This window comes from Cricetulus griseus, chromosome 8 (assembly GCF_003668045.3).
Source record: "Cricetulus griseus strain 17A/GY chromosome 8, alternate assembly CriGri-PICRH-1.0, whole genome shotgun sequence".
Taxonomy (NCBI): domain Eukaryota; kingdom Metazoa; phylum Chordata; class Mammalia; order Rodentia; family Cricetidae; genus Cricetulus; species Cricetulus griseus.
This window is the reverse complement of record NC_048601.1, coordinates 82,922,462-82,943,170: the sequence shown is the minus strand read 5'-3', so window position 1 is coordinate 82,943,170 and position 20,709 is coordinate 82,922,462. Positions and strand designations below refer to the sequence as shown.

Genomic DNA, 20,709 nt, shown 5'->3' with positions numbered 1-20,709 from the left:
AGATTAGGCATAAGGAGTTGATAGATCAGTCCTGCAGATCACTGTTTGTTTTTAATTATAGGGATGGGAGTGATTCTAATTCAGTGGTAACCAAGAAACTATGTAAATATGAGTCCTGGCTAGGCCTTCATAGCTGATGCTATTGGAAATAGACCTGAGGGTGTGGGGATGGTGGGGGTGGGTGGGAGATCAAACCTAGTAATATTTTCATTTAGAAAGGATGGCTGTAGTTGTCAGAATGGTCTTTGTGTAATCGATTGCAACATGGCTATAATTCCTTGTCCATCTCATAAAGAGGAAGAGAGCCAGACTCTATATTGAGTCTGATCTATTCTGAGCAGTGTGTCTGGCCAGTTGAGTATGGAAGCCTCTGCAGGCACTGCATGAGATGAACATACACATTCCGGCAAAATCTCCATAAACACAACACAAGCTCTTCTCTCTCTCTGTCTCTCTGTCTCTGACACACTCTCTCTCTCTCTGTCTCTCTCTGTCTCTCTGTCTCTCTGTCTCTCTCTCTCTCTGTCTCTCTCTCTCTCTCTCTCTCTGTGCCTGTGTGTGTGTCTCTCTCTCTCACACACAGACCTGTCACTAACAAGTTTTCTAAACTTTACTTGCATTATTAGACAATGTTTTCTACCTGTTAAAACAGCACTCAAGGAATTATATAGCCTAACAAATTTTAAAGGTGTTATGGGACAGAAATTTCATGGAACCCAGTACTAGAAAAAGAATCACTTTGCTTCATTTGAATGTCCTCTAGCCTGTCCCTCCTGTCTTGTTTTGAGACACAGTCTCCTGTAGCCCACACAGACTTCTACTTCCTGTATGGCCAAGGCTGACTTTGAACTCCTGCACACACCTCTCAAGTGTTCTATCTACCATACCCAGTTTTATCTCCTCGAGAACCTCTGGGACAGGGTTCCTATCTTTCCAAACAGACACTTCTCTCTTTGGAAACCTGTTAGAACATTTTTCCAGAGACGAAATGATAAGTAGAGTGGTTCCTGCTTGTCTACAGACTCTGGGGAAACCTAAACCTCTTAGGTCATTCCTCCAAGATGCCTGAGGCTGTCTCCAGAGAGCTAACTTAGCTCTGGGCCCATGTGTCATAGCTCTCCTCCTACCTACAATTTACATGTGATCACTGCTGTTTGAATGAGTCTGGGCTGAGCTCAGAGCAGGTGACCTGGAACAAGCAATAACATGTATATGTGTGGAGGGCAGGTGCCAGGTAATATCCTGAGACCCAGGTAGATCAAGGGTTAGAAGCTAGTTTGGATCCTGGCCTGCCCATTCAAACAGTAGACAAACCATTTCCACTCCTGCCTCCAGTATCCTGACCTCGTCCAAAGGGGTACTGATAACTGGATCACATCCTTGAGTTGCTCACACATTCCATCACATATTCTTACTTTCTAACCACAGAAATCACAAGCCTAGAAGAAAGGCCCCAGCACGGTGGCATCTTAATAGGCTGATTATACAAGACAAGGCATCAGAAGACTGTATACTCTGTAATTTTGATGAGAACAGGGACCCTATGTTATTCATCCTAGCAACCATTTCCCACCCTGTTCAGGGTTCCAGCATAGCTCAGCCAGGGATGCTCATCAGTCAAGAAGGTCTGACTGCTTGTCTTTGAACATTTATTGTGGCTGGCCTCCATGGTGCTTTGCTAGTGTTAGGGATACATGGATAAATAGCATATGGTCCTTGAGGAAGAAAAACACACATCTAAACATATAAAGGCAATGTGGTCTTTTGTTCTTTAATTGTAATGTATTTGTGCTTATGTGTATGGGTGTATTCTCCCACGTGCCAGTCAGGCAACTCCTAAGCTGAGTACCTCTGCCCCTCCTGCTCTAAATTCTTAGTCTGTATTTTCCTTGCAAGATGAGGAGTCATGAGGCAAGGTGCAACATATTCTTTAGATTCTTTTCTGAGAATATTGATGAGTTCCCCACATTTCCAGCCCCAGAAAGGTTCCAGCCATGTTGGGTAGGAATGGAAGTATCACCCCCTTACCTGGAGCATAGCTCACACTGGGTTCCTCAGGAACTTGGACCTTGTACAACCTGTCTCAGGCAGCCTTCCCAGCACAGTACAGCCCCTAAACCTTGTAGGGTTCCAAGGCACACAGAGAAGAGATGTTAACCACAGTCTTGTTGAAGCCAGGGCTGTCTGGGAAGGCTTTCAGGGTGCCGGAGCTGAGCAGAGCATGAAGTCATGTTTAGAGCCCCGTAGTTGTTCACCTCTCCTGGGTCACTCACGTTCATGAAGCCTTTGGAAATATCCCCAAGAGTACCTGAAAAAACAGGACCAAAGAAATGACACAGCAGCGGGGGCTCTCTTCTCCTCAGCCTTCTGCAGTTTCTCCTCATATCCATTTTTCACATCTACCTCAGCTCTGCAGATGCTGCTAATGCAAGCTAAGAATACACCTGTCTCAGAGCTTTGTAGAAAAGTAGGGGGATTCATTCAGAAACTTGAATTCTGCTCCTGCCAGGGGGCATTGCTCAAGGCAATGGAGAAAGTTTCACAGGAGCTTTAGACAAGGAACATGTGCTAACCCTACAGGGACATCTTATTTCTGCTTGGAGTCTTGACTTTCAGGTACTACCCACTAAGAGAGGCCTCAGCCCTGGACTGGTAGGGAGTCTCACCTGCATTGTTGATGAGCAGCAGGCTCTGCTGACCCTTGGGTCTGGGGAGCTTGCAAACTGGGCACAACAGCTGCTGTACTACGGCCTCGGTGTCCAGGTCAGCTGCTGCCCGCCCCACTCCCAGGCCAGGATGCTGTGTGCAAAGTTCCTCCTCCAGCTGCGGCAGAGCCAAGTGACTGCATGCCCTGAGGAGCACCATGGAACCTGGCGACCACAACAGGGCCAGTGTGTGGCCAAACCCTCGGGAGGCCCTGTCAGCACACACACAGTGAGATCCAATCTGCCTTCCTCCATGCCTGGAGCTCAGTGGAGCACACAGCTACTAAACCACCACAGGGCAGGGCCTACCCTGGGCACAGTGTATCAGAGGGGCTGGCAAGCATCCACCAGTCTCTGGGTGAGAAAAACAACCAATAGTCACAGAGTCAAGACCTGGCAGGAAATCCCCATCCCCATTTCAGAGTAGGCTGATTCCACTTGAGCCACTCCTACAAGGTCAGCCTCTTCCTGGGAACATGTGTCCTCAATTTCCACCCTGTTCCAGAACCAGCTTCCTCCACCAGGGTGGTTTGTCTTCATTCAGGGCATAAGAGGAAACAAACAGTGGATCAAGTCCTTCCTTGCATGCATAGATTTTGGGGTCCCTTTGCACTGTGGGTGACAGAAGATTTCTCTGGAAGAGCACAGCAGCTCCACCAGGAGAAAATGGAAAGGACACAGGAAAAGAAATCCAATGATCACAACAGTCCCAAAAACAAGATGATGACCCTTCTAATAGTAAAAGCACACCTTGATTCCTTGGGAGCTTCAGACAGCAACCTTAGTCCATACGCCCATGTCTTGAAAGTATTAAACCACTTTGTAATGTCAAATGATAACCTAAAACTCACTAGGAGACGTGGTGGTATGCACTTGTAGACCAACACTTGGGGGATAGCAGAGAAGAAAAAAGAGTATGAGAAAGAGATGGTTACAGTCCATTCTCAGCGTGAGGTGAGCTAGAGTTGATCACAGTGACAGACAAGCAGGTTGCTCCTAGACCCTATTCCCTAGCTAGTCACTAGCCCCTCTTTGTTTCGGAAAGTTACAAGTGCTGTGCTCATTAATTTAGCTGGTTCAGATTAGTGAAGCTGGCAATCAGAAGGGGCCGGACTCAAGTCTCAAATTATTTATTGAATGAGGATTTTGTCCTAGGCAAATGATATGGAGAATTAGGGCCATGCAAGTCCTGCAAGCCTACAGGAGAGCAGGAATATTTCTTAATATGTTTTTTAAAAAACAACTTTCTGGTGCCAAATCAGCACCTTGGCAATTTATTTTATTTAATTTTATTTTTCAAGACAGGGGTTCTCTGTGTGGTCCTGGATGTCCTGGAACTCACTGTATAAACTAGTGTGGTGTCAAACTCATAGATCTGCCTGTCACTACCTCCTGAGTGCTGGAATTAAAGGCAAGCACCGCCATCACCCAGCCACGTCTAGTGTGTTCAGAGTGGATTCTGGGGTTCAAACTCAACAAGGCAAGCACTTTACTGACCAGGCTATCTCCCCAAGCACCCACCCACTTTTTCTGTATTGTGTTTTGTTTTGTGACAGAGTCTCATATATCCCAGCTGGCCTTGAACACACTATAGTCTGGAAGATCCTTCTACTCCTTTTGTTAAGCATACAATGAAAAACTCAAGAGACTAGTGGAAACTAAGAGGTTTTTGATATACCTCTCTCTCTCTCTCTCTCTCTCTCTCTCTCTCTGTATGTGTGTGTGTGTGTGTATCTATTTAGAGACAGAGAGACAGAGAGAGAGAGAGAGAGAGAGAGAGAGAGAGAGAGAGAGAGAGAGAGAGAGAAACGGAGAGTTAGGGTTATGTGTCTTGAAAAACTATCTTTAATGAAATCCATGTGATGTGGTGCTTGTAATCCCAGCACTAGGAAGGCAGTGCAGATCCCTGGGACATCCTGGCCAGCCAACCTAGTCCATTTGGGGAGGTGTTCTGGGCCAGTGAAAGAATCTGCTTTTTGAAAACATTTTAAAGATGGATACATAGAACTACACACATTGTCTTGTGGCCTTCACAACCACCCCTGCCTCTCACCCTCATCCCTACACACATGAACAGGCACATCTGTAAATACACAGAGGGAAAAAAAGAGATAAAAATTAAAGAAAAATCCCTTAAATGAAAGTAAGTATATGGAGATATGTTTCTATCTTTAAAAAATCTATTTTCTCCAAACAACCATTTTATTTATTATTTTCATTTTGTATTGGTGTTTTGCCTACATTTATGTTTGTGTACCACATGTGTGAAATGCACAATGGAAGTCAGAAAAAGGCTTTGGAAACCCTGGAGCTGAAGATACAGACATTTGTGAGCTGCTTTCTGGGTGCTGGTAACTGAACCCTGGTCTTCTGGAAGAGCAACCATGTGCTGTATCAGGCTTTCTCTTGGGCCACCAGACAGCTTCCTAATCATGACCCAGAGACTTGTTAGTTATGAATGCTTGGTCTTAACTTAGGCTTATTTTCGGCTAGCTGTACCTTTTCATCTATGTTTTGACTCTGGGTTTTTGCCTTTCTTTCTTCTGTTTGTCCCACACTTTCTAGCTGGCTGGCCGATGCCTGGCTTATGGTCCTGGACATGTCCCTCTTTTTCTTCCTCTTCTCTTCTTCTTCATTCTCTCCCCCAGCCTAGAGTCCTCATCCTATATATTCCTTGGCCTGCCAGGCCTGAGAGAATAGTTTTCCTTCCTAGCTATTGACTGTTCAGCTTATATTAGAACAATCAGGCAGTTTAGGCAGGCAAGGTGAAACAGCAACACGTCTTTACATAATTAAACAAATGCATCGGAAACAAAAGTAACACATCTTTGCTTAATTAAATAAATGCAGCATAAAGTACACACCTTTACACAGTTATGGGAATATTCCACAACACGATACTCTTCACTGCTGAGCCCTATGTCTAGCATGGTTTAATCTTTTGAACAGTGTAACAGAGTGACACAGGGTAGTGAGACTGTCTGTAATTCCTGTAGTCCAATCTGAGGCAGGAGGATCTGATTTATCATCATCCTTACCCACATTTTAAGTTCCAGGTCAGCCTGAACTACATTAAGCTGCCTTCCAAACAAGCCCTATACAATCAAACACAGGGCTTTAAGTTAGGCCTTCAGGATGCAGTGTCCTTAATGCTTATTTTTGGAGCTGGAGAGACAGCTCAGCACAGAAGAGCACCGATTGCTCTTCCAGAGGACCTGAGTTTGGTTCCCAGCAACTCCATTGTGGGCATAACACCAGTTCCATGGGATCCCATGACCTCTTCTGACCTCCACAGGACAGACATACACACAGTCAAACATTTGCACACATAAAATATTACACTTTATATTCATTTAAAAAATTAGACTAATTTTTTTGTGGTGCTTGTCTACATGTGCACCATTTGTGTATGTATGTGTGTGCACAACATGTGAATGTATGTATGTGCACCATATGTGATATGTGTCCCACAGATGTATGTTTATATGTGTACTAATGTACGAGCAGCATGGGTGTATGTATGTATGTGCACCACATGAGTATGTATGTATGTGTACCATATGTGTATCATGTGCTCCACATATGTATCTATGTATGTGTAACACATGTGTATGGGTGTATGTTCACACATGTGTATGTTGGTATGTGCACTACATATGTATGTATTTATGTTTACTACATGAGTACTATGAATGTGGACATGCATGTATGTATGTATGTATAAATGTGCACCAAATGTCTATGTATGTATGTATGTAGGTAAGAATGTATGTATGTATGTATGAATGTGGACATGCATGTATGTATGTGCACCACATGTGCCTGGCATCTAAAGAGGCCAGGAGAAAGGTCTGGTCCCCAGAAATGGATCTGCTGACAGGGGTGAGCTGACTTGTGGGAACTGATGATTGAACTTGGTTCCTCAGGAAGAGCAGCAAATGATCTTAACTGAGGAGCCACTCTCCAGCCAATCCCATTAAGCCACTCTCCATGTGGCTCCCACACACAAACAAGCCGAGGGATGCTGGCATAGCAACTGGCAGTACCAAGCTGAAAATAGAGAACTGACAAAACCCAGATCTCTGTGCTGGTCCCTTTTTTCAACACCAAGTGGAGTCATCTGAGAAGGAGACACAAATGAGGAATTGTCCCCATCATTTGGCCTTCCAGCAGGTCTCTGGAGGAATTTCTTGATTGACACAAGAGACTACACTGTTGTTTTACTCACTTCTGGGCAGGCAGTCCATGGTTCTATAAGAAAGCGGTTGAGGGGGCTGGAGACATGGCTCTGTGGTTATGAGCACTGGGTACTCTCACAGAGGTCTTGAGTTCAATTCCCAGCACCTACATGATGGCTCACAGTCATCTATAATGGGATCAGATTCCCTCTTCTGGGGCGCAGACATACATGCAGATGAAATACTCACCTACATAAAACACATAAATAAATATATCTTTAAAAGAAAAAAAAGAAAGTAGGCTGAGTAAATCAGCGAAATCTAGCCAGTTCATGCATTTCTTCATGACTTCTGCTTCAGTTCCTGCCTATGGGTTCCCTGAGTTTCTGTCCTGGCTTCTATCTTATTCTGTGTTCTATTGCTGTGAAGAGAAACCGTGACCATAGCAACTCTTATAAAACAAAACACTGAATGAAGGCCGGTTTACAGTTCAGAGGTTTAGTCCATTATTGAATGGCAGGGAGCATGAGCTGGAGAAGCAGCTGAGAGCTCTATATCTGCACTGGCAGGAAGCAAGGAGAGAGAGAGAGAGAGAGTGTTGAGGCCTGGCCTGAGCCTTTGAAACTTCAAAGCTCACTCCAGTGACACACATTCTCCAACAAGGCCACACCTACTCCCACAGGGCCACACCTCCTAACATGCCACTCCCTGTTGACCAAGCATTCAAACACATGAGTGTATGGGAGCCATTACTCTTCAAACCACCACAGTTTCCCACTTTGACGACCTGTAGCCTGTGACCATATAAAGAGTTTGCTCCTCATGTTCTTTTTGTCTAAGGTGTTTATCACAACAACATGAAAGTACTAACTAGTCAGGGACACAGGTCTACAAGCTCAGCTCTGTGAAGCCCAACAGGAGGATCACAAACTCACTGGCAGCCTCAGAGCAACTCTCAAACAAAAGCTGGGGTGGAGCTCAGCAGCAGTGAGCTGGTCTTGCATGCCCGCAGCCTTGGGCTTCAACACCAGCACAGCAAACACTACACATTAATAACTGCCTTTATGACCACTAGGCTGCTAAACTATTCTGCAGATGATATATGGTCATAAAGAGCCATGTACGTAACTTATGTTTAAATCTTTCAGGAAATAAAAAATATATAATTAGAAATGTAAATATTGAGGAAATGTAAATGACTGATATCTAGGGGTTATTTATTCCTTCTTTCAATTTTTTTGGTTTTTGTTCATGGTGTTTCATTTAGTCAAGGATGGCTTTGATTTCCTGGCTTATACATCCTCAGTTTTTTGATTGCCGGCATGTACCACCAACCTAGCTTGTGTGTATAGGTGTGTGAATGTGTGGACACATCAGTGTATACGCCTTATGTCCACATGTGAAAGTCAGAGTTTATCTCTGTGGTGTCTTCCTCTATCTCTCCACACCTTCCCTTTTGAGACAAGAACTCTCACTGAAGTTGTAGATCAGACTGACTAGCATGCCGGCCAGTGAGATTCAAGGATACACCAGTCCCCACTGTAACCAGTTTTAACATGGTGGAAGGAATCTGAACTCCATGATTCACACTTGCACACCAGGCACTTTAGTGACCCAAGCTCCTCCACCACCTCTTTCTAACCTTTGGGAAGTCTGAAGTTGCTTGTAAATCACAAAGTTTTAGAAAAGAAGTCTATAGGTCAATTAAGGCAAATAACCTACCACTCAAGAAGTTCAAGCAAGAAGGCTACAAATTCACTCTACACGAAGTAGTGGCATACTGTCTCTTGAGTGGTAGGAACACATACATGTACTACCACACCCAGCTTATACAAGAAACTTTGAAGGTCTATGTGAAGGCTAGCATGATGGCTCAGTGTGTGAAGGTGCTTGCTGCCTAGCCTGACAATGTGAGTTGAGTCCCATAGACCTACATTTGGGGATGAAAACAGACTCCCTCATGCCTCCTCTGGATTCCTTGTGTGCTCCATGGCATGAATATACCTGTGAAAATAAACAGACTTATAATAATATAAGGATAAAAGAAAAAGTTACTAAGCTGAGTGTGGTATGTCATAGCTCAAATCCAACAATTGGACGCGATCCTTGTACCTCTTAGCCCTTGATCTTCTGATCCTACCTTCTGGGTAAAAGGGGGAGGATCAGAAATTTCAGGCCTGCCTTGGCTAAACATTTCCAATAAGAGGCCAGCCTGCGTTATAGGAGACATGGCTTTAAGTAATAAACAAGTGGACCTAGAACCCAGTGTGGTGTCCTATGGCTGCAATGTCACCCTTGGGAGAAAGACAGAAGGATCACAAATTCATGGCCACCCAAGTTACATATTGATACTCATGCCACCCTGGACTACCTAGATCCTTGTTCAACAAAACAAATGTGAAGGATTAGTTGAATATGGTGGCACACACCTTTAATAGCAGCACTCCACTTATGGTAGCTTATATTTGGGAAGTGAAAGTGTCATAAATCTCCCTAAAATTGCTTTTGGTCATGAGGTTTTATCACAGCAGCAGATATACATCGTCCATAGTCCAGTGAAGGACAACATCTGGAGCCTGTTAGGCTTCAAATGATTCCACCTAAAAGTATTAAAGTTGAGAGGGTGTGTATTAGAGTTGAGATGTCAAATGTCCAAGGAATGATCCTGTGATTGCACTTTGATCCCTATCAATTGGCCTTCCCTGTTTTTGAAGTTGTGGAAAATCTGGGCAATCAACCCTAGAAAGAGGAAGTGGGTCATGGGAGGTACAGAGAATGGTAACTGAGTGCCAATAGCCTCCTTGGTCCCTCTGCCCCTCTGACCAGACCAGCCTTCCTGTCCATGAAGACGTGTGTGTGAGCGAGGTGTGCGGAGTCATCATAGAGCCTAGGGTACTAGGTTATGCCTCCATCTGCCACACCTGCTGTCTTAGGGTTCTGGCAGACAAGTATTCTCTTGATAATTTTGAACATATCAAGCAACTGCCTCTGGGTTCCTGGGCTTTGTTGAGAAGTCTCAGGGCTAACGGGTATCATGTGATGAATGATATCATCTTTAGCCCCCATAGATGTTAGTCCCAGGCCATAGAGAGAAATGAAACAGCATTTTGCCACAACATCTCAATATATTCATTCTATAGAAACCAGAAATCTGTCATTAGAGAAAAATAAAATAAAAACTTTGACTGTAGAGATACTGATATTTTTTTTTTTTTACAAACTTGTCCCAGAAGACTAGGGTCAGAATGAAAAGCAAAACAGTATCCACCTACAAACTGAAGACTGTCAGAGTCCATAAGCAAGGGAGGCCCAAATCTGTGGGTCCCATTTTTATTCTTATGATTCACTGTTTTCTTATTAAAGTGAAACTCATCCTGGTTAAAATTTGGGTGTCAATGTGCCACCAAGATTCAGGTGTTTAGACACAGTTCCCACCAGGTGACATCATCTGGAAGTTGGTCTAAAAGAAAGAACTGACTCACTGGGCAACATTGGGGACAAACATTTGAGTGTAGCCTGTCTAATCAGGCCCCTACTGCCACACTGACCATACTAGCTTTTGTGTCCTTGGTGACAGAATGTAAGGAAATCCAGTGTGGTGTGCTGAGCTGTGATTGGTCCATTTCTTGCCGTGACCTCACAATGACAGACACCTATGCACTAACAGCTCTGGCTTAGGCTGACTTCAGTCCTTACAGTGCAGAAGCTGTTAGCTGGTTGGACATAATTTAGATTTGGATATTAGTGTAATTGTACTTCGATATTCTTGAACTGTTGCCTGAACACAGTGAGTTGCCCTCTAAGTTCATAGATTCTGGGTTTAGAGCTTTGTTTCTCTGTATTTAAAATAACCCTTCCTTCCTTCCTTCCTTCCTTCCTTCCTTCCTTCCTTCCTTCCTTCCTTCCACCTTTGTTTGGGGTACAATGTGGGAAAATTTATTAGACTATTACTCTATTTTAATGTGTCATTTTATTTGGACTCATCTTTCTTTCACCATTTAAAAATATTAGTTTATATCAACTATACCGCATTCTCAGAGTACAAAACTTGACCACATTCCCCTGATCTCACTGCCTCTTGTCCACCTCTTCCAAGTCCCTCAGTGTTTTCCTTTTTATTCAGCCTCTTACTTGCTGAGTACAGGCCAAATCATGTGGACTCCTGTTCAGAGGACTGACAGGCCACACTGGATGGTGTCTTAAAGAAGGGCAGCAATGTCTCTGTGCTTTGGCAGAAAGCCTCCTGTTAGGTGGTTATCTTAGGATCTCCATGGCAGTTCAAGTTCATGACAGGCAAGGTCAGAGGAAATAGTCAGATCCCATTCTTTGGATATTATGTATGGAACAGGGCAGCTAAAAGACTTCAAGAACAGAGTAAATGAAAGTGTAAAGAGAGCCTGTTCTTCCAGGAAGAAAAGAACTGTCTGTGGTGGGACAAGTCCCTCCACCATCTCCTGTCTTCTGTTGGCTTGAAGTTGTCCTTTCATGGGACATTTTCATTTTCTATCTTAAGGGGCATTATAGTCCTATGCTAGTTTGTTATCATGCTCAGGGGGTGGAAACAATAATGGTTTTGAAGCAAAAGATCCATTCTGGGGCTCATAGACCTCAGAGAACAAGTCCAGGAACAAAAACTACCTAGTGTTGGAGTCATCTGCCCAGAACGGCATACACACACACACACACACACACACACACACACACACACACACACACAGACAGACTCCAGACTGCTCCAAACACCTTTCCCTTTTGAAAAATGGGGACATTTTATGGACAAAACTGTCTTCCTGATCTTGCCAAGCTGGAGTTTAACAAAACTCCTATTTATCTTTTCTTTCTTTTTTTGCTTTCCCATAGAAGGTTTCTCTTTGTAGTTCTTGCTGTCCTCGAACTCTCTCTGTAAACCAGGCTGACTGGATTTCAGAGAGATCCACCTGCCTCTGCCTCTCAAGTACTGGTATTAAAGGCATTTACCACCTCCTGCAAATTAATCTTTTCATCCTTTGTGGAGAAGCACTAGGTAGAAGGAACTTCATTGTCCAACAGGGAAGTCCTTCAGCTTCTTTCCTGGTTTCACCAGGTCCTGAGGATGACAGAGTCTCTATCCTCTGTGTCTTTAAAAAATGTCATATATGACAGAGAACTGGCAAGTAGGGTTCTGTTGCCCATTGCTGGACAGTGCCCATGTCTCCCTTTCACCGTGTGGTGAGGTAGCTTGCTAGAATTGTAAGCAGTGCTTTTGTCTGGAATGTGTACACACTCGATACCTTCAGTGGTGTGAAAGTCTTACTGACAGGAAAGAATCTGCCTGACCTGTTGTAAAGGCTGTCCAGTTTCTGTGGTTTATATTTCATGGCTGGTTCTGGGAAGGTCCTGTGAGGTCCATTTAATGTGTTAAACAGATGACTTCTGTGTTTAGGATTTATTAACGCTTGACTAAGGACTCAGAAAGCAAAATCAGCATCAAGCTATACAGATCAGGCAGTGGTCATATACACCTTCAATCCCAGCAGCCAGAAGCTAGGAGGTGCTGGAACACAATCTTAATCATGGGACTCAGGATTAAGAGGTAGAAGGATCTCTGAGATTTCAAGGCCACCCACATCTACACAAGATTGAATCCATCTAAAAGGGAATTATAGCTCACACATTTAATCCCAGACCTAGAGGTGTATAAAAGACAGGAACATGTAGTTAATATGAGGCATTCATTCTTCAGCCCCACCGACAAGTCAGAGGCTTGGTGAGAGCTCATGGAGACAGGATCAGTCCATTCAGCCTGATGAAGAGGTGAGAAGCTGGTGGCCACCTGCTTTTTTTCCCTGATGTTCAGCTTGAAGTTTGAACTCCAAAATCAGTCACTGGACATTTTATTACGTCATGTTAGAATTCTGATGGGAGGCAACAGTAGCTTTGCTTCAAGAACAAGGAAAAGGCTGATGACAGCCCTGCCAACTCAATTGTTGATGTCACACAAGCTTGAGTCCATCAGCTGTATCTCACAGCAAATGTCGTTTTATAACATTGAGAACCTTGAATATGTACAAAACCAAAGCAGTCCTTGCTCTTCTGCTCTTTGCTTTTGCTTTTTTTGTTTTGGTGAGACAGGGTCTTCTGTAGTACAGGCTGGCCTCAAGGCCACTGAGTAGCCAAAGAGGACTTGAACTGCTGGTCCTCATGCATTCACTTTCCTAATTTAATAATTGCCATGTACTCACCTAGTTGTTTTTAAGTTGGCTTATCAGCCGATCCTAAATCTACAGATATTTTTAACTACCATTGGTGACCAAAGGACGCAGAGTTGGCCCCCACCTCTCAGACCTAGGCCTAGCAGGATATCCAGTCCTGTTGTCACCAGGTTGTCTGTAGCTGCCAAATGTAGGTTTAATTAAGATTCTATTGTTCCATTTACCAATAAAGAATTGGGAGTCAGTCATAGGGTGGAAACCTGGAAAGTCTGAGAGAATGAGAAGCAACCAGCTGACCTTCCTACTTGGACCAATCCCTTACAATTAAAGTGTCTCTCCACTTGTCCCAAAGTAAATGACCTGAATCTCTATCTCCGCCCCTACTCATTCTGTTACATCTCTCTGTCCCTAATCCTGAGTTCTCCATCCTCTCTATAGCTAATTCCTGTTATCCATTTCCTGCCTCCACCCTCTGATCCAAGGTTATTTTTATTCACACAGGCTCTAGGTATGCTGGCTTTCCCCTTGTGCTCTTATATAAGGTGTATCAGCTGACACTGCAGGGCTCTCCTCAGGCTTGGCACAGCTATTTGGATCATGTCTGATTGTGGGGTGTTAGTGTGTGTGTGTGTGTGTGTGTGTGTGTGTGTGTGTGTGTGTGTGAGAGAGAGAGAGAGAGAGAGAGAGAGAGAGAGTTTTTTTTGTGTGTGTTTGTGTGTGTGTGTGTGTGTAGTTTATGTGTAGTGTATGTATAAATGAATACATATCTGTGTTCTGCAAGGTCCCTGTTGAAACTGTAATCCTAAAACAACTCTATTAACAAATGCGGACTCAGGAGCATTAAAGACTTGTCACACAGTAAAACAGGTGGCCTTTAAGAAATGGCTTCCTAGGCTGAGTTCATGCTTTTACTTGATCATGGGGGAATACATACAAAGTACCAGTTAGAGTAGAGAGCAGTCCTGTTACACTCAGTCACCTGGTTCTTGATCTTATTTTGCTAATGTCCAGATACACAACCAACTAATTTCCGCTGTTTATAAGTGACATAACTAAGTCATTTTGTTTGAGAGAATAAGGGCCCAGGCTGCCAGGATATAGCTCCATCTCCGACACCTCTTGTTTTAGGGTACTGGCTGACAAATATTTTCTTGATCATTTTGAATGTATCAGACCACTGTCTGGGATCCTGGGCTTCCTTGGGAAGTTTCAGGTCTAAGGGGTATCGTATGATGAATGATGTTATCTTTAAGCACCACAGATGTTAGTCCCAAGCCCTGGGATGTCACGGAACACAGGATTTTGTCACTACATCCTAATGTTTTCAGGAGCTGCCTCCTCTCTGAGTGAATGCTCCCGAGCCATCTCTCCACCCAGTAACACTGGGTTTGGGGGTATCTGTTGTCTTGGCAACTGTTCTTGCTTCTGGTTTTACTAGAGCCTCATCTCTGAGTGTTGGGTACAGGTAGAGGATCATGGTCCTCCCCAATGTTGGCTTTTAGCTTCTGTGACCTTTATTTTCTTCTATGAGTTTCCGGTTGATACCTGACAACACTATTGGTGTCATATTCTGTACTCCAATGCTGTGGAAGGTGCTTTCTTCTCCTTGTGAGCATTAAGGACCTGGTTAGGTTGTCTGCAATGTCTCTGAGTATCTTTCTTTGGGACATAGGAATTATCAGCTATCACCATTCTCCTGGGCCCGATATGAACCTTTTCTTTCAACTTCCCCATTGTGAATTTGGTTCTAGCCAGTCAACAAGGATTTGATCATGGAGCAAGGCAGGGAGGTCTGCTACTCCTGTGAGGAGTCCTTCATGACTGACGATAAGATGATGATGAGTGTAGGCCACGGTCATTTTTCTGAAATGAAACTGGCCTTCCATGTTCCTACTGTAACCTGTGCGGCTGTAAAAGTTCTTCGAATGAAGAAGAAGAACGCCTCTCTTGTTGAAGTCAGCATTATGAAATCTCTTCAGCATCCGGACATTATTAAGTTGTTTGGTATGGTCCAATCAAGAGACACCACCTACTTAATGATGGAGCACACATCACAGGGAGATCTTCGGCACATTCTGGAACTGGGGTCCTTACAGGAGAGCGAGGCACGAAGGCTCTTTACCCAGATTCTCCTTGCAATGCAGTACTGCCATGCAAACCATATTGCCCATCGAGACATTAAGGCCAATAACATACTACTCAACTGCAGGGGTAATGCCAAACTTTCTGGGTTTGACCTTGCTGCTAAAGTGACCCCAGGGCAGAAGCTGAGGGATTTCTGCAGCACTCTGCTCTACTGTGCCCCGGAACTGTTGTTAGAGAAGGCCTATGATGGCTGCGCTGCTGATATATGGAGTTTAGGTGTCCTCCTCTTCCTCATGGTGGTCGGGCACTTTCCCTTCCAGGATAGCTCTTCTGAAGGTGTTAGGCGTCAAATCCTGGCTGCAAACGTAAGAATACCTGAGCACGTTTCCAGAGATATTTTCAATGTCATTGTCAAAATGCTGATGATCAAGCCACACAGGAGGCCCACCGTTGACCAAATCCTGATGTGCCCCATGATAAGGGAAGGCAAGCCACATTCACCACCTGTGTCTACACAGAAACACCCTGGCACCGTGAGCCGTAGCATTGTCAGCACCATGACAGTCATGGGGTATAAGTCTGAGGAAATCATTGATTCTCTGAGAGACCAAAAGTACGACCAGGTGATGGCCACTTACCCGATTCTCCAACACCAGTCTCCTGGGGGAGACTGCGGCCTTGAAGCAACAAACAAGGAAGTGTCTGTAACAAAGGAGGTGACCATAACCAAGGAAGCAGCCATAATACAAGACCCAACCATAACCCAGGAAGAGGACATGGCACATGAAGTGACCATGACTCTGGAGAAGACCACGACAAAGGAAATGACCATGGATGATGGAGTGAGCATGACTCAGACTGAGTCTATCACAGAGGAAGAGACCATCATAAAGCATGAAGATATCATTCTGGAAGCAACGATCACTATGGAAGAGACAGTGGCCCAGTTAAGGACCCTGACTCAGGAACGCACCATCACTCAGGAAGAGGCCATCACCCATGGGCAGCCTGAGGATGCTCTGACTCGGGAACGCACCATCACACAGGAGGATACAACCACAAAGCATGAAGATATCATTCTGGAAGCAACAATCACTATGGAAGAGACAGTGGCCCATTTAAGGACCCTGACTCGGGAACGCACCATCACTCAGGAGGAGGCTATCACCCATGGCCAGCCTGAGGATGCTCTGACTCGGGAACGCACCATCACAGAGGAGGAGACCATCACCCATGGCCAGCCTGAGGATGCTCTGACTCAGGAACGCACCATCACACAGGAGGAGGCCATCACCCATGGCCAGCCTGAGGATGCTGGCCCAGCTTCCTCAGGAAACAGGAGGCGCTCAGGCTGGAAGAGGGTCAAGAAAATAATGGTCAACTGCCTCAGACACCTGTGCTGCTGCTGCCTGCCACCTGCCAAGAGAAGACAGGACTCCTGCAAGACCCTGGCTCCAAAGACACGGGATCCTGCAGTCACCCACAGATCCAGGTGGGGCAAATATCCTCTCTATTCGTTCTTTTCCTGCTCTCCTTTGTGACAGAGGATGGCTGTGCCCAATTGTGGCATCCTTGTGAACTTAACAACCTGTCCCTACAGAAAGAACAATCCCAGAGGATGCCTTCATGTGTGACCTCGGGCTACATTTGGAGAGCACAGATGCTGATCAGAGTAGGGAGAGCAGGAGATGGGGGCATGGGCAAAGGAAGCAGAGATTCCTTGGAGGACCAGTGGGCTGCTTAGATGATTCAGGGCCATCACAGTAAGTTCTCTGTGTCCAAAGTCACTAAGGTTCTCCTTCCTGTGTCTTTCTACTTCGTAGTTCTGAAGAGGTCCAGCCCCAGCTCCGTGGCTTGTGAGCCACGGGTTGGGGACTGGTCTGGCTGAGATGTGGACAGCCCCTACAGAAGCCAGGCCAGACGTCCAGGAGGCAGTGTCCACAGGCTCCTCCTGCAAAGGAAGAACAGCTGTCCACCCCAGCTCAGCTCTCATCAGGTAAAATCCCTGGCAGAAGGGGCAGGCTTTCCATGGTGTCTTGTTCAGAGGGCAGGGCAGAGTTCCTAAGGTGGCTGAGGCTGTCTTATGGAACAAAAATAGCCCCTTGCCCTCTCCCCTACCTGGGAAAATAAACATCACATACTGCCCTCTGGGTAATGACTGTCCTTTGCTCCCTGTTTCTTTACAGGGAATATGGTCTTTTCCATGGGGTGAGCCTTTTCGCCCAGAGACAGTATTCCTAGTCTGCTGGTCCCATCTGCCACAAGAAAGGTGTGATCCCAGCTTGAGAAAGTCCCCTGCAGGCAGCCCTGCAGAATTCTCCAGAGGGCCGCCTCCTCCCAACCACTTGCAAAAACCTCCAAAAGTCATCACAGCAAGTTCCAATACCTGAGTCCTCAGACCCCACTCATAGTAAAGCTTGGGAAAATCTCATCTATAAATGACTCCAAGGGCGGCCGAGTCTTCTCTCTGCCCTATTTCTGCCCTCTGGTTAATCACCAACTGCCTCTCCATGCATGCTTCTTCAAGGCCACGATTCACAGTGGCAACTGGATTCTGCACTCAACACCACTTGCCACAACGTTAGGCAATGATGGATGTCCTGATCATGGTCAACCTGAAACCTTTATGAGGTAGCAGCAACCTCCTCTAGCCCCTGCCTAATGGCAGCCACAGTCTGCTCTCTGCTGGGGACGGTGGCTTCCATAAGATGCTTCCATTTCTCTGTGTCTTTGCAAGTTGCTTGTCCTCCTACCGGTAAGTGGCCTTTTGCATATCCTCTGGGAGAGATTCTGGGAGCCATTATTGTCCATTCTACAGTCATATCAGTATGATCTCATCTTGTGTCCTTTTCTCCCTAGATGGTCCCAAGATGTCATGGCACCAGACACAGAAAGTCTGTGTGAGTGATGTCGATGGTCTGTCTGTCCAGCTTGTCCCTAAATTGAACCCAAGAAGAGAAGGATCCTAGAATCATCATTTTGCTGGGACATCATCTGTGTTCCACACCTTGTGGAACACATTTCTCTCTTCTGTGTGACTTGTCCTCTGAGCAACACTAAGCTCATAGGAAGATATATTTTTTTTTTACCTAATCCGAGAAGAAAGGTGTGACTTATTCCACTTTGAGGTGGAAATAGCACCCTATAACCCAACGCTTTCCAAACCACCATCTACTATTCTGGCAAAGGAGATTCCCCAGGATCCTATGCTGGTCTTAGTCACTGTACCAGGCTGAGCTGCTCAAGAGAGCTCAGCAGAACGTCTCAGGAGTTTCTGTCTAGCGGTTTGGAGATCTGGCTTGCCGTTCTGTTCAAAGTAATGCAACTACACTGTTCGCCTGCTCTCCAACCACTGGAATATGCAGTGAGTCTCCTCCCTCTACCTCCACCCTCCCTTTCTTCTCTGTTTCTGGTCTTTCCCTGACTCCATCTCTGTCTCTTTGTGTGTCTCTGCTTGTACAAGAACAAGTGCCAGGCAGGTGAGCGGCTCTGTCTTAAACTGCATCCCCCCCCCACAACATATATCACTAAACCCTGAAGAAGTCCATAAACAGCAAAACCAAATGCAGACATAAAGCAAAATACAATTGACTGGAATAGATACATGCAACTGAAACCAAGCAAACAAACATGAAACCTTGATCACCCACCTTAATAATAACAGACTCACAGAAGTATGCTAAGGGACACATTCTGTCTACCATCCAAGATAGAAATTGGCTTTCCTTCCCTGACAGTTGTGCTAAGATGTCACATGCACACTAACACTTTATTTTCTGACATTTGGTTCTGTCCACTTTGGTTAACTGGAATAGCATTGCCACAAACTCTTTTCCTTGTTGGTTAGGGTTCACACAGAGTCTTGCCCTGCAATTCAGGCTAGACTGAAAGTCTGTGTGTAGATCAAGCTGACTGTATTCGTGCGGTGCTGCTGCCTCAGTCCTCCTCAGGTGCACTTGACACTGTGAGCATTTGTGGTTTAGTCAAGGTTTCATCTGTCCCAGGAAGACTGCTCTGTAAGCAACGATGACCTTGAGTAGGATCCTCTTCTTGTCTAACTCCCCAATGCCGAATTTCTGGATCTGAACCACTCTGCCCTGTTAAGTAGGAACTGTCCAGGACAGTGTAGGAAGTTCCAGGCTGAGTGTCACTCCATCTCCCAAAAAACATGCACATTCTGAATATTTGAAATCTGAGATATGGACACAGGAGTCATGAAATCAGGCTGTGGCAGCATCCTTGTGTCATCTTAGGCCTGTGGAAAAGAGAGGCAGGAATAGGTTCGTGTTGGCCTAGATCAGTGAGACACCTGATTTGAATTTTAAGGTGGAAGCCCTTGGTAGTGGAGCACCCCTTAAACCCAGGATTCGAGGTGGAGTCAGGCTGATCTCTGTGAGTCTTGTCTACAGCCTGGGCTACAGAGTGAGTTCCTGCACAGCCAGGTGTACACAGAGATTCCTTGTGTGAAGAAATAAACAAAATAATTAAGTTGTAAAAGCACTGGATGAATATTTTGGGTCTATTAAGTTTGCTCAAAGTTTGAGCACAGACAGACAGACAAGAACACACACACATACACATAAACCCCATGTGGTCATGGATGTGTCCTGCACACACACACACACACACACACACACACACACACACACACACACACACACACACACAGCTTATGTACAGTTCTCCAGTCCTGCCTTACCTTTTGTTCCTAAATACTGTCTAGATCCTATCTATACTCATGGTATTTCCTTCTCTTTTCCAAAGCTTGTGACTCTTAAACTAAACAGTGACATAAATATCAGTCCTCTCAAATGAGAAATCCTTTCTTTTTTCCTCTCCTCTTACATAGACACAGGTTTTCTGTATGTAGTACAGACTGCCAAGGACTGGCAACGCCCTACCCTCAGCCAGCTGAGTGTTTGAGCTACAGGTGTGCACCTAATCTTAGTGGGTTTTGTGGTTTTGTTTTTAAATGATGTGTGTAACTGTGGATATCCTTAAAATTTTAATCTTTCTGCTTCCATGTGCCAAATGTAGGGATTCCAGGAATTCTCTACCAAGCCTGGTTTATTTTATCCTGGGGACCAAACTCAGGGCTTCCTTCATGATGGGCAATAGGTGTCCCAGCTGAGTCACACCTGTATCTCAGCCTAGTCTGGGATTCGATATGTAGCTGAGGAATACCTGGAGTTCTGGATCATCCCTATGGAATTACAGATCAGCACCACCGACCCTGCATTTTCTCCTGTTTTCTTTAGCTTTTGTTTCATGACCAGACATTCTACTCAGAGTCTTTTGAAGTACCACAAACATGAGTTGTAGCAGGATGCCACTCTTCTTCTAAGCTGGTGAGCTGTGACCTGGATGGGAGGGAGGTAAAGGAGGCTGTCCCCATCCCATGCCACCTTGAGGACACTCGGGTCAGTGTTCAGCACCCCAGGACTGTCACCTGTATAGCCAGGTATCTTTGAAGGCCTGTTCCGAGTAGCAGCCCTCAGACTGGTCTCATCTAACTGTCTATGCAGCTCCGTGGGACAGATGGAAGGACAC

At 45.2% G+C, this 20,709-nt stretch overlaps 2 protein-coding genes across 2 annotated transcripts in view; one reads left to right on the top strand and one right to left on the bottom strand.

Moving 5' to 3' along the window:
* Positions 1 to 2,153: 2,153 nt before the first annotated feature.
* Positions 2,154 to 3,266, bottom strand: LOC113837092 (sepiapterin reductase-like). The gene is made up of 2 exons (XM_027429744.2): positions 2,667 to 3,266; positions 2,154 to 2,308 (listed from the first exon to the last, which is right to left on the bottom strand). The coding sequence occupies exons 1-2, from the start codon at positions 2,863 to 2,865 to the stop codon at positions 2,154 to 2,156; spliced, it is 354 nt and encodes a 117-aa protein (XP_027285545.1). The 5' UTR covers positions 2,866 to 3,266.
* Positions 3,267 to 3,632: 366 nt separating this feature from the next.
* Positions 3,633 to 20,709, top strand: part of LOC113837096 (sperm motility kinase-like) — a 73,725-nt gene continuing 56,648 nt past the window's right edge. The window contains exons 1-6 of the mRNA XM_035449052.1: positions 3,633 to 3,659; positions 14,826 to 16,651; positions 16,983 to 17,155; positions 17,346 to 17,914; positions 18,019 to 18,523; positions 20,418 to 20,507. Coding sequence (XP_035304943.1) covers positions 3,633 to 3,659; positions 14,826 to 16,651; positions 16,983 to 17,019 — 1,890 coding nt within the window. The 3' untranslated portion in view covers positions 17,020 to 17,155; positions 17,346 to 17,914; positions 18,019 to 18,523; positions 20,418 to 20,507. The remainder of the gene's footprint in view (positions 3,660 to 14,825; positions 16,652 to 16,982; positions 17,156 to 17,345; positions 17,915 to 18,018; positions 18,524 to 20,417; positions 20,508 to 20,709) is intronic.

Bases quoted from the DNA above. Each gene is read 5' to 3' on its own strand.
- LOC113837092 (XM_027429744.2), bottom strand. From the start codon at position 2,865: ATGGTGCTCCTCAGGGCATGCAGTCACTTGGCTCTGCCGCAGCTGGAG. The intron at 2,309-2,666 runs GTGAGACTCCCT...CTGTTTTTTCAG, and splicing joins GCTGCTCATCAACAATGCAG to GTACTCTTGGGGATATTTCC.